General features: G+C 47.6%; 3 protein-coding genes across 4 annotated transcripts; 2 read left to right on the top strand and 1 right to left on the bottom strand.

Moving 5' to 3' along the window:
• Window positions 1-2,495: 2,495 nt before the first annotated feature.
• On the top strand, window positions 2,496-4,201 carry LOC112511010 (circumsporozoite protein-like). Its single transcript, XM_025116363.1, has 3 exons — window positions 2,496-2,795; window positions 3,134-3,415; window positions 4,019-4,201. Exons 1-3 carry the CDS (start codon window positions 2,496-2,498, stop codon window positions 4,199-4,201), a joined length of 765 nt encoding a protein of 254 aa, XP_024972131.1.
• Window positions 4,202-5,387: 1,186 nt separating this feature from the next.
• LOC112511008 (spidroin-2-like) lies at window positions 5,388-5,999 on the bottom strand. Its single transcript, XM_025116362.1, has one exon. It carries the CDS (start codon window positions 5,997-5,999, stop codon window positions 5,388-5,390), a length of 612 nt encoding a protein of 203 aa, XP_024972130.1.
• A 1,437-nt stretch (window positions 6,000-7,436) lies between these two features.
• LOC112511053 lies at window positions 7,437-10,148 on the top strand. Of its 2 annotated transcripts, none has more exons than XM_025116424.1 (4): window positions 7,437-8,522; window positions 8,901-9,329; window positions 9,414-9,619; window positions 9,744-10,148. In XM_025116424.1, the coding sequence occupies exons 1-4, from the start codon at window positions 8,114-8,116 to the stop codon at window positions 9,993-9,995; spliced, it is 1,296 nt and encodes a 431-aa protein (XP_024972192.1). In that variant the 5' UTR covers window positions 7,437-8,113; the 3' UTR covers window positions 9,996-10,148. The 2 variants fall into 2 exon arrangements, with proteins under 2 accessions (XP_024972192.1, XP_024972193.1); XM_025116425.1 differs by having other exon boundaries at window positions 8,919-9,329; window positions 9,744-9,997.
• Window positions 10,149-12,262: the final 2,114 nt, after the last annotated feature.

The raw sequence follows: 12,262 nt of genomic DNA, 5'->3' as shown, positions 1-12,262 counted from the left end.
TTATGAACAAAGTGATGAACACTCAAGAATGAATTATAAACAATTAAGAACAATCTTGAGCGTCAAAGATTTCACTTTATAAATATGAAAAACGTAAAATCAACTTAAGCGACTCTTTTTACAATAGGCCTAATCACCTATTTATACTAATCAGCTAATAAGAAGATAACTATCTAATGAGACTTTTTAGCTAATCTTYTATTAACAGATAACGTTTATCTACTCTATTGATAACCTTTACTATTAGAGATAAACTTGAAGTCTAGCTGTCGACATGTCATCTCCAGCTGTTATTCATTATGAGATGAATCATCCTTATCTTTAAATCTTCATCGTATGCTTCTGGATGATTTGCTGGAGAATTCTCTAAGTGTTGATGACCAGAGGATCAATGAGGATGCTCTTTCCATCGCATCCCAGATCGTCCATCGGTCCTCTGGTTGTACTCCAGACTTAGCCGTTTCTGCCTTGATGTCTTCATCAGTCTTCTGGTTCTTCATAACTTATTGTTTTTCATTACTTTTTACATTATGAATTATGGGGTTTAACACAAATTTTCCCGAGGGCACGGCGTGCGAGGAACGGGCGCCCGGCGTGAGGGTAACGGGCCCGGCGTGCGGCGAACGGGCCCGGTGAGCGTGGAACGGGCCCTCGACGTGCATGGAACGGGTTCGGCATGGGGGGAACAGGGGCCCGGCGTGCGGGGAACAGGCCCGACATACGGGGAACGGGTGCCCGACGTGCGGGGAACGGACCCCCTACGTGCGTGGAACAGGCTCGGCGTGCGGGGAACGGGCGCCCGGCGTGCGGGGAACGGGCACGATGTGCAGGGAACGAGCGACGTTCCCGTGATCGAGGCACGGCGTGGGGGGAACCAGACCCCATGGTCCCCCCTATATATACCTTATGGACAAAAAAGAAATTGATATGAACAAATATTGATTTTTTGAGCAGTCATAATTTTTCGTAAAAGACCCAAACGGGGTCGGTTTTGTACGAAACTTTGCGTGAGCCCTCTAGGACATAAAAAACGAAGGTTCCAACAAAAAAATACGGATTTGGGGTCGGGATTATCCCGAGCGATGGCCCGGAGGGCGGGATACCTCGGGAGGGCGTTTACGTCCGTTTCATGATCAAACGGAGCCGGTTTTGCACGAAACTTTGGGTGAGCCCTCGGGAACATATTTAAACACCTCCCGAAATAGGAGATGAACTTTTACAACCCAAAATTTTTTCGAGAGGCACGGCGTGTGGGGAACGGGCGCCCGGCGTGCGGGGAACTGGCCCGACGTACGGGGAACGGGCGCCCGACGTGCGGGGAATGGGCGACGTTCCCGTGATCGAGGCACGGCGTAGGGGGAACCAAACCCCATGGTCCCCCCCCCATATATATACCTTATGGACAAAAAGAAAAGTGACAGGAACAAACATTGATTTTTTTAGTAGTCATAATTTTTCGTAGAGGGTGCAAACAGGGTCGGTTTTGGACGAAACTTTGTGTGAGCCCTCTGGGATATAAAAAACGAAGGTTCCAACAAAAAAATATGGATTTAGGGGCGGGATTATCCCGAGGGATGGCTCGGGGGCGGGACGCCTCGGGAGGGCGTTTACGTCCGTTTCACGATCAAACAGAGCCGGTTTTGCACGAAACTTTCGGTGAGCCCTCGGAAACATATTTAAACACGCCCCAAACTAGGAGATGAACTTTTACAGCCCAAAATTTTCCTGGGGTGCACGGCGTGCGGGGAGCGGGGACACGACGTGCGGGGAACGGGCGACGTTCTCGTGATCGAGGCACGGCGTGGGGGGAACCAGACCCCATGGTCCCCCCTATATATACCTTATGGACAAAATGAAATCTGATAGGAACAAACATTGATTTTTTGAGCAGTTTTTTTTGTAGAAGGCCCAAACGTTGTCGGTTTTGGACGAAACTTTGCGCAAGCCCTTTGGGACATAAAAAACGAAGGTTCCAACAAAAAAATAYGGATTTGGGGTAGGGATTATTCCGAGGGCTGGCCCGGGGGGCGGGACGCCTCAGGAGGGCGTTTACGTCCGTTTCACGATAAAAAAAAAGCCGGTTTTGCACGAAACTTTAGGTGAGCCCTCAGAAACATATTTAAACACGCCCCAAACTAGGAGATGAACTTTTACAGCCTGAAATTTCCCCGGGGGCACGGCGTGCGGGGAACGGGCCCCCGGCGTTCGGGGAACGGGCCCCCGGTGTGCGGGGAACGGGCGCCCGGCGTTTGCGGAATGGGGGCACGGCGTGCGGGGAACGAGCACGACGTGCGGGGAACGGGTGACGTTCTCGTGATCGAGGCACGGCGTGGGGGGAACCAGACCGCATGGTCCTCCCTATATATACCTTATGGACAAAAAGAAAAGTGACAGGAACAAACATTGATTTTTTGAGCAGTCATAATTTTTCGTAGAAGGCACAAACAGGGTCGGTTTTGGACGAAACTTTGCGTGAGCCCTCTGGAACATAAAAAATGAAGGTTCCAACAAAAAAATACGGATTTGGGGTCGGGATTATCCCGAGGGCTGGCTCGGGAAATGGGCGCCTGGCGTGCGGGGAACGGGCGCCAGGCGTGCATGGAACGGGCCTGGCGTGCGAGAAACGGGCCGGCGTGGGAGGAACGATCGCCCGACTTGCGGGGAACAAGCCCGACGTGCGGGGACCGGGCGACCGACGTGCGGGGAACAGGACCGACGTGCGAGGAACGGGCGCCCGACGTGCGAGGAATGGGCGACGTTCCCATGATCGAGGCACGGGGGAACCAGACCCCATGGTCCCCCCCCAATATATACCTTATGGACAAAAAGAAAACTAAGAGAAACAAACATTGATTTTTTGTGCAGTCATAATTTTTCGTAGAAGGCCCCAACGGGATCGGTTTTGGACTAAGCTTTGCGCGAACCCTCTGGGACATAAAAAATGAAGGTTCCAACAAAAAATACCGAATTTGGGGTCGGGATTATCCCGAGGGCTGGCCCGGGGGGCGGGACGCCTCGGGAGGGCGTTTATGTCCGTTTCACGATCAAATGGAGCCGGTTTTGCACGAAACTTTGGGTGAGCCCTTCGGAACATATTTAAACACGCCCCAAACTAGGAGATGAACTTTTATAGCCCGAAATTTTTTTGGGGGCACGGCATACGGGGAACGGTCCCCCGACGTGCGGGGAAAGGGCGTCCGGCGGGCGTGGAACGGGCGGACGGCGTGGGGGGGACAGGTCCCCGGCGTGCGGGGAACGGGCGCCCGACATGCGTGGAACGGCGCCGGTGTGCGGGGAACAGGCCCGACATACGTGGAACGGGCGCCCGACGTGCGGGGAACGATCTCGACGTGTAGGAACGGGCGCCCGGCGTGCGGGGAACGGGCACGACGTGCGGGGAACAGGAGACGTTCCCGTGATCGAGGCACGACGTGGGGGGAACCAGAACCCATGGTCCCCCCTATATATACCTTATGGACAAAAAGGAAAGTGACAGGAACAAACATTGATTTTTTGAGCAATCATAATTTTTCGTAGAAAGCGCAAACAGGGTCGGTTTTCGACGAAAATTTGCATGAGCCCTCTGGGACCTAAAAAACGAAGGTTCAACAAAAAAATACGGATTTGGGGTCGGGATTATCCCGAGGGCTGGCCCGGAGGGCGGGACGCCTCGAGAGGGCGTTTACGTCCGTTTCACGATCAAACGGAGCCGGTTTTGCACGAAACTTTGGGTGAGCCCTCGGAAACATATTTAAACACACCCCAAAGTAGGAGATGAACTTTTACAACCCAAAATTTTCCCGAGGGGCACGGCGTGCGGGGAACGGGCCCCCAGCATGCAGGGAACGGGCGCCCGGCGTACGTGGAACGGGCACCCGACGTGCGGGAAACGGGTCCCCGGCGTGTAGGGAACGGGCGCCCGGCGTGCAAGGAACGGGCCCGGTTTTGCACGAAACCTTGGGTGAGCCCTCAGAAACCTATTTAAACACGCCCCAAACTAGGAGATGAACTTTTACAGCCCGAAATTTTGCCGGGGGCACGGCGTGCGGGGAACGGGACCCTGGCATGCGGGGAACGGGCGTCCGACGTGCGTGGAACGGGCGTCCGGTGTGCGGGGAACGGGCCCCCGGCGTGCGGGGAACGTGACCGGCGTGCTGGGAACGGGCAGTCGACGTGCGGGGAACGGGCGACATTCCCATGATCGAGGCACGACGTGGGGAGAACCAAACCCCATGGTCCCCCTTATATATATATACTTTATGGACAAAAAAAAACTGACAAGAACAAACATTGATTTTTTTTAGCAGTCATAATTTTTCGTAGAAGGCCCAAACGGGGTCGGTTTTGGACAAACTTTGCGCGAGCCCTCTAGGACATAAAAAACGAAGGTTCCAACACAAAAATACGGATTTGGGGTAGGGATTATCTTGAGTGCTGGCTTGGGGGCGGGAATGCCTCAGGAGGGCGTTTACGTCCGTTTCACGATCAAACGGAGCCGGTTTTGCACGAAACTTTGGGTGAGCCCTCTGAAACATATTTAAACACGCCCCCAACTAGGAGATGAACTTTTACAGCCCGAAATTTTCCCGGGGGAACGACGTACGGAGAACGGGCTCCCGGCTTGCGAGGAAAGGGCGTCCGGCGGGCGTGGAACGTGTGCCCGGCGTGTGGGGCACGGGCGGCCGACGTGCGTGGAACGGGCCCAACATGCGAGGAATGGGGGCCCTGCGTGCGGGGGATGGGCCTGACGTGCGGGGAACGTGCGCCCGGCATAGGGGGAACGGGACCGCGGCATGCGGGGAACGGATGCCCGGCGTGCGGGGAACGGGCACGACGTGTGGGGAACGGGCACGACGTGCGGGGAACGGGCACGACGTGTGGGGAACGGGCGACATTCCCGTGATTGAGGCACGGTGTGGGGGGAACCAAACCCCATGGTCCCCCCTATATATACCTTATGGACAAAAAGTAAAGTGACAGGAACAAATATTGATTTTTTGAGCAGTCATAATTTTTCGTAGAAGGCCCAAACGGGGTCGGTTTTGGACGAAACTTTGCGTGAGCCCTCTGGGATATAGGAAACGAAGGTTCCAACAAAAAAAATAGGGATTTGGGGTCGGGATTATCCCGAGGGCTGGCCCAGGGGGCGAGACGCCTCGGGAGAGCGTTTACGTCCGTTTCACGATCAAACGAAGCCCGTTTTGCATGAAACTTTGGGTGAGCCCTTGGAAACATATTTAAACCTGCCCCGAACTAGGAGATGAACTTTTACAGCCCAAAATTATCCCGGGGGTGGGCGGGAAACCATGGGGTCACTTTGCTTTTTGTCCATAAAGTATATATATAGGGGGGACCATGGGGTCTGGTTCCCCCACGCCGTGCCTCGATCACGGGAACGTCGCCCATTCCTGTTGCACGCCGGGCCCCCGTTCCCCGTACACCGGGCGCCCGTTCCCTGCATGTCGGGCCCATTCCCCGCACGCGGGGCCCGTTCCCCGCACGACGGGCCCCCATTCCCCGCACGACGGGCCCATTCCCCGCACGCACAGGGGCACGTCGTGGACCCGTTCCCCGCACGCGCCCGTTCCACGCACGTCGGGGGCCTGTTCCCCGCATGTCGGAGTCCCGTTCCACGCACGCGGGGCACCCATTCCCCGCACGCCGGGCCCGTTCCACGCACGCCGGGGGCCCATTCCCCGTACGCCGGGGGCCCGTTCCCCGCACGTAGGGCGCTCGTTCCACGCACGTCGGGGGCCCCTTCCCCGCACGCCGGAGGCCCGTTCCACGGACCCCGGAGGCCCCTTCCCCGCTCGCCGGCCCCGTTCCACGCACGCGGGGCCGGTTCCACGCATGCCGGGCCCATTCCACGCACGTTGGGCCCTCGTTCCGCGCCCGCCGGTGCCCGTTCCACGCCCGCTGGGCGCCCGTTCCCCGCACGTCGTGGTCCCGTTCCCCGCACGCCATGCCCCCCGGAAAAATTTCCGGCTGTAAAAGTTCATCTCCTAGTTCGGGGCGTGTTTAAAAATGTTCCCGAGGGCTCACCCAAAGTTTCATACAAAACCGGCTTCGTTTGATCGTGAAACGGTCGTAAACGCCCTCCCGAGGCGTCCCGCCCCCGGGCCAGCCCTCGGGATAATCCCGACCCCAAATCCGTAATTTTTTTGTTGGAATCCTCGTTTTTTATGTCCCAGAGGGCTCACGAAAAGTTTCGTCCAAAACCGTCCCCGTTTGGGCCTTCTACGAAAAATTATGACTGCTCAAAAAATCAATGTTTGTTCATGTCACTTTGCTTTTTGTCCATAAGGTATATATAGGGGGGACCATGAGGTCTAGTTCCCCGCACGCTAGGGGCCCGTTCCACGCACGTCGGACGCCCGTTCCCCGCATGCCAGGGGCCCGTTCTCCAATCTTTGATCCTTGTAATTTTCTTCAGAACTTTCCAGATTTTCTTTTTGAAAACTAGGAAGAGGGTTGGAGATCTTCAAACTATGAATAGGTTTACGAAATTTTCTTGCTTTATGATATATAGATTCCTTCATAAGAGTTTTCAGATCATCCATGGAAGGGAGACAACAAAGAAAATCAAAAACCATCACAAAAATCTAGAGAGAAAAAATCCATAGAGAGAAAGTAGAGAGAGGTTTCACTTGGGGTTTTTAAGAATGGTCATTTGGCAGCCATGGGAAAGGTCGATCAAGACCACGTGTCCACCTCTTCTAGTCAGGTAAGTCTTTCCCCGTCTACTCCTTTAAATCTATTATTTTTAAATTTCCTCCAGATCATCCTAGCTTGGAACCAAAGATTGTGGATAAGGTTGGGCTGGATTTTTCTAATATGGTCGTGGAAGCTATTTCTATCAACAAGCCATCTTTGCCTAATTTGATATCTGTTGGGCCGGCTACTGAAAATGTGGACTTGGAATTTTTAAGCCCTGTCAAAAATCTCTTGGGTCTAAGTCCTATAAATGGCTCCAGTCCTGTTGGGCCGTCAATCCAACAGCAACCTCAAGATAAAAGTTATGGTGTTGAGATTGGGCCTAATCTCTTAAGCCCAGATGAACCGGACAGCCCTATTACTTCTATGGAGTATGGACTGTGAAGACAGTTGGATATAAGCAAGTCTTCTAAGAGCACGAAGGAGCTTCAAGGTGTTAAGGAAGTTGGGCCTGACCAAGTGGACCCCCTCAAGAAATAAATATTGTCTATGCCAAGCCCAAGTCCTTGTTTGGATCATGAAGCAAAAGGATCAAGCATATATGATGCCCCCGATAAGTACTCCATGTGCCTCTTTTATTAATTATAAGGATCAAAATGTTATTTCTAGACCTGACGATCATTTTTCTAAAAATCATCAAACCACGAGACAAATTCATAATTAATTCAAATTATGATTATAGTTTCTGTAAGTAACTTTGGCTACGACTACGATAAGAAGACATATTCCCATGATAAAAACAAAACCTTCAAAATGAAAAACACTCCATATGTTTTCGCGGCTTTGTGCTTCGAGCTGTGTCGTAGTGGGTGTGGGTCTTTCTGACAATATTCTCTGTACGGGTTCCTCCTTTTTCTCTCGCTAAATCTAATCAAAACTAGGCTGTTTTTTTAATTACTAGTTGAATTGAACCAAAAATCCAAAAACACATCAACACTTGGAACTTGGAAGCAAGTATCCACTGTTTGCACTTCTCCTTGCTCTATTTTAACCAAAATCACTTCTTCTAGGGTTTCATTTGGTGTATCTCGTCTTGCCTTTACCAAGCTTTAACGTTGTTTCTTGTCTTGTACATAACATCTGTTTTGTAAGAGGTTCATCGGAGAATTGTTTTCTTTTCTTGCGGATTTATGTCGGTTCTTATAGATTCTGTATCAAGGAAAAAAAACCCTCTTTTGTACATGAAGGATCTGGATATCGAAAATGGGATCAGATCTCATGTCCATCTGTTGGTCTAATGTGATGGGTCTTTTGTCAAATTCTGGTTTCGTCATTGTTTGATAGCATCATTTATGAATCTCCTGTATACCACTTGGGGTTTTTCTGTATCCAACTTGTTTTTATACCAGGATCCTAGTAGCACTGCTTTTGCATCTTCTTTCAAGAAAAAAAATATTTGATGGAGTTCCTTAAGTTGAAAAAGTTCAGAAAAACCCACAAACCAAACCTAGAAAAGGAGCCTGTGCCTGTGCCTGAAGAACCCAAGAAAGAAAATGGTGATGACTTGGGGAAGTCGGTGGATGTTGATAACGCTACAGAGGTTGATGAGGACGATGATGATTTTATCATGAATGAGGTCAAGAGGAGGTTGAAAGAGCTGAGAAGGAACCGTTTTATGGTACTGATACCGGAAGAAACATGTCCAGAAGAGGATGAGGAGGAGGAGGGTGAAGCGAGCTCCAATGAGTGGAGGGATGTGGAAGCGGAAGGGCGACAACTGTGGTCTTGTTTTGGTGCATTCTACGATAAATATTGTGAGCGCATGCTGTTTTTTGATCGTCTTACTACACAGCTGTTGAAAGAAATTGGTAATTTTCTCGTGGTTTTCCATTTTCATCTCATAATTTGTTGTTTTGGTTTGCTAATCTGAGAAGAGTTGGGATTTAGTGTGAAAATCTACTTCTACTTGTTTGTACTTAAAAGCAGTCTTAATTAGCTTTAGAAATGAAATACAAAACGGGAATCTTTTCGGGACTATAGTTTGCGTTGCAGTGCTATCTAAATTAACAATACATACTTGTGAGATCGTACATTTCCTAGTTCTAATTTATGTTGGACCTGGACTTGTATTTCACTTGTGATTCTGGAGGTCCATGGTTCTCCTTTTTTTCACACAAAATGCTACTTTTTTTATGACACTTGGCTTTCTGCTAAATGACGTGATGAATTTCTTCTTGATTCCTAAGAATCTACTACAGTCACAGGTTCACACAATCCCTCCACTCCATCACCAAGGTCTGTGTCCAAGAAGCTTACATCCCCCCTTCGATGCCTATCTTTGAGAAAGATCGAACATCCTGAAGATGATGATGATGCAGAGCAGCTTCAGCAACCAGAGAATGATCCATACCTGGATCTTGAGACAGCATATGTATCTCAACTGTGCTTGACTTGGGAGGCACTCCACTGGCAGTATTCACAACTAAGCCAGAAAATCACATGTCAGTCTGAAAGTTCCAAATGTTACAACCATAGTGCTCAGCAGTTCCAGCAGTTCCAGGTTTTGCTGCAACGATTTATTGAAAATGAACCTTTCGAGCGTGGTCTCAGGCCTGAAATTTATGCTCAGACCAGAAATTCGTTTTCGAAACTTATGCAGGTTCCAAATATATTAGGTGATGCTAATAGCATAAAAGCATTACCTATCAACTGTGGAGTTTGAAAATAAAATACTAATGACAAATTGTTCTTACCTCTAGGTCAAGATAGAAAAGAGATGACAGAAGAGGAATCAGATATGCTGGTGCATGCACCAGATCTTATCAGAATAATCGAGAGCTCAATTCTTACTTTTCAACTGTTCATAAAGATGGACAAGAAGAAGTCAAATGGTGTTCGAAATCTATTTGGAGGCCAGAACCAGATGGCTACCCCTCTTCAGCAGGTTCAATCTTTACTGGAGAAGGTAAAATTGAACATGTCAAGTTTGTTATCTCTGGTCTTTCATTAAGCAAATGTGTATGTAATAAATAGCAAGGAAAATGATTCTGGTCATTTCCTATATGTTTGAAGTTGATTATTTTATGCAGAGGAAGGTGAAATTGAAGGAACTGTGGAAAAGGAGGAAGGGTGGGAAAAAGAATCAGTGGCCTGCAACACAAGAGGAGGTGGAGTTGTTACTTGGGCTTATAGATGTAAAGGTGATAAGCAGGGTGCTGAGGATGGTGAAGATTAGCAAAGAGCAGTTGTTTTGGAGTGAAGAAAAGATGAAAAAACTAGATATATCAGCAGCAACCGGAAAACTCCAAAGGGATCCATCTCCCATTCTTTTCCCTTGTTGATAATGACATCATCTTTTTTAAGAAATCTGGCTAGCGTCCTTTGGTTTTGAGGTGGATGGCTCATCTGGTCCTAGCCAGGTATTTTGTTTAAGAAGCATTGCAAGGGATTTTGTTATTTGATGATATATGCAATGCAAAGTAAATCTTTCTTCCAACTCTCTAGGGGTTGTTCCTTTACAGCATAATGATTAGGCCATAGGCCAAATTTGACTTAACTGGAACAGTGTTCCTCCCCTTGCTTGATGCAAGTTAAGCCTGGGCCATCAACACAGAAGCATGTGTGATTCGGGACTTTAATCCCTTAAATTGACCATGACATCTCAAGAAACCCTCAAATGATTGAGGAAATTGCATTGCAAACTGCCCCAAATTGAGTTCTGAGACCTAAACGAATGCACACAGGCACCCCAGAAACAACCAAATGAGCGTCATTGCGGTTAAATGGCTTCATCGTTCATAATACAAACATTGAGGCGCCTTTTCCACCGCTTGTGCGGGCCCCCGTCAATTCCTTCGAGTCTCTTGTTTCTTTTTTGGTTTCAGAGACACACTCAACACTCAGGTTTTTGGCAATAGTTACAAACACCCCAACCTCTTGACTTGCTACTCTAATAGGGCAGGGCATCCTTTGATTAGAACGGGCCTAAATGTCTTAAAAGATCCAAACCTCTCCACAAATACATACTCCAAACAAACATATCAAGTATTGTTTTCTTTTGACTTGGACATTTTATTGAACACTTGACTTGTGCTAACCAAATGCTATCAAATCATGCAGAAGGATTGCCAGCAGCGTACCCAACAATAGATATCAAGCTTCTAATAGCACTTGTTGAGGGATAAATCACTGCTCGTCCTTAACCCGAATCACACAGGCCATACCAAACAAGTTTCATGACAAGTGAATGCAACATATGCGGTTCTACAAACAATATACAGTGTATCATGATAATAATGCAAATAAATTAAAGCTGACTATGTTTTTTATACAATCAAATACAAGAATCCTAACGCATGTCGAGTTAACAAACCACTTGAAATTTGGATAAAAGACCAGCTAGTGTTTTTGCATATTATGTGTATAATTGATCTCTCAACTCAAATGAGCACTAAAAAACTAATTTATCAAGGAATTCTGAATTAGCCATGAAGAGGTGTATGTTTGATATCCATGGCCTTTGGAACGTTGCATTCACTGACCCTCTAGAAAGCTTGTTTGTTTTCAAACAATATCATAACAATTATTGGTCACAATCGGATTATTTCTTTCTTTTATTTTTGGTTAGAGATCACTCTAATATGGTTCATTGGACTTTTTCTAATTTGAAGCAAATGACACTCGTTCGTTCTTCTTACCGAAATTCTAATATGTACGTTAAATCTTGATATTGGGCTATTTTGATTGCTAGAAACAACGCTTGATTTACTAGTCATCTGTTATGTAAGCGTTGAGAACAAAAATTTTTCATTAAATTGTCCATCGAATCATCAAGTGTTATTCCTATCAACTTCAGGTTTGAAGTGCTCATGTTGGTTCCTATGATCCAGGTCCAGGGCTAGTTTTCACTTTTTGTTGAAGAATAATATTTAATTAATCTCGTAATAATAAATATTCTTCGAAAAAATCAAATATTTTTATTTTTATGAGAAGCATAGTAATTAGTTGATCAATCATTATGAATAAAGACACCATTTTAGTTTGCCATCGTTATTCATGTTGATCGAATCCAGGTCTTTCTGTTGATCTCCATTTGACAGAGCTCCCAATTTTCATCGGCCGCCAATCTTTAAGACTTCCTTCAGCCCTACGATTCTCGAATGTCTACAAGGTTCTTAATCATTTCTTGAAAGCAGGTCAGCTCGTCAACCAATTATCCCTAATTTATCTGTAAATCATCTCTCAAGCTTTCATCATCTAAAATTAACCCACAACAATCCGCTTCTATATCTGCATCTTTAAGATTGCTACATCTTTGAATCATTATTAATTGCCATGAGCTTTGATCTGTTAATGAATTCTTGGAATTGTGCGAGCATTGAATTCGTCTTTGCCGTACAAGATATATGTTAACAGCTTAAACCAAATATTCTCTTCTAATTTAAGCTTCAAAGTCCATTGGGCAGTTCAAGCAGCTTCTAATGCCTTATGGTTAATCTTACTATCTTCCTCTTACTGATATGCCATGAGCTGGTTGGTAGCCTCGCCAAGAGCATTCAAGATCTACTGGCAGTATGATAATAGGTTACAGGAAGAAGGCTGGCCGAGA

The sequence above is a fragment of the Cynara cardunculus genome, assembly GCF_001531365.2.
Source record: "Cynara cardunculus var. scolymus isolate 2C chromosome LG 4, CcrdV1, whole genome shotgun sequence".
NCBI lineage: Eukaryota > Viridiplantae > Streptophyta > Magnoliopsida > Asterales > Asteraceae > Cynara > Cynara cardunculus.
The sequence above is the reverse complement of the archived record's forward strand: the minus strand, read 5'-3'. Positions and strand labels throughout refer to the sequence as shown.

Excerpts from the sequence above, each read along its gene's own strand:
- LOC112511008 (XM_025116362.1), bottom strand. The coding sequence starts at position 5,999 with ATGAACTTTTACAGCCGGAAATTTTTCCGGGGGGCATGGCGTGCGGGG.
- LOC112511053 (XM_025116424.1), top strand. The coding sequence starts at position 8,114 with ATGGAGTTCCTTAAGTTGAAAAAGTTCAGAAAAACCCACAAACCAAAC. Across the intron at positions 9,330-9,413 it reads GCAGGTTCCAAATATATTAG|GTCAAGATAGAAAAGAGATG; the intron begins GTGATGCTAATA and ends TCTTACCTCTAG. Across the intron at positions 9,620-9,743 it reads TTCAATCTTTACTGGAGAAG|AGGAAGGTGAAATTGAAGGA; the intron begins GTAAAATTGAAC and ends TATTTTATGCAG.
- LOC112511010 (XM_025116363.1), top strand. The coding sequence starts at position 2,496 with ATGAAGGTTCCAACAAAAAAATACGGATTTGGGGTCGGGATTATCCCG. Across the intron at positions 2,796-3,133 it reads CGGGGGAACCAGACCCCATG|CCCGAAATTTTTTTGGGGGC; the intron begins GTCCCCCCCCAA and ends GAACTTTTATAG. Across the intron at positions 3,416-4,018 it reads GGGGAACAGGAGACGTTCCC|CCCGAAATTTTGCCGGGGGC; the intron begins GTGATCGAGGCA and ends GAACTTTTACAG.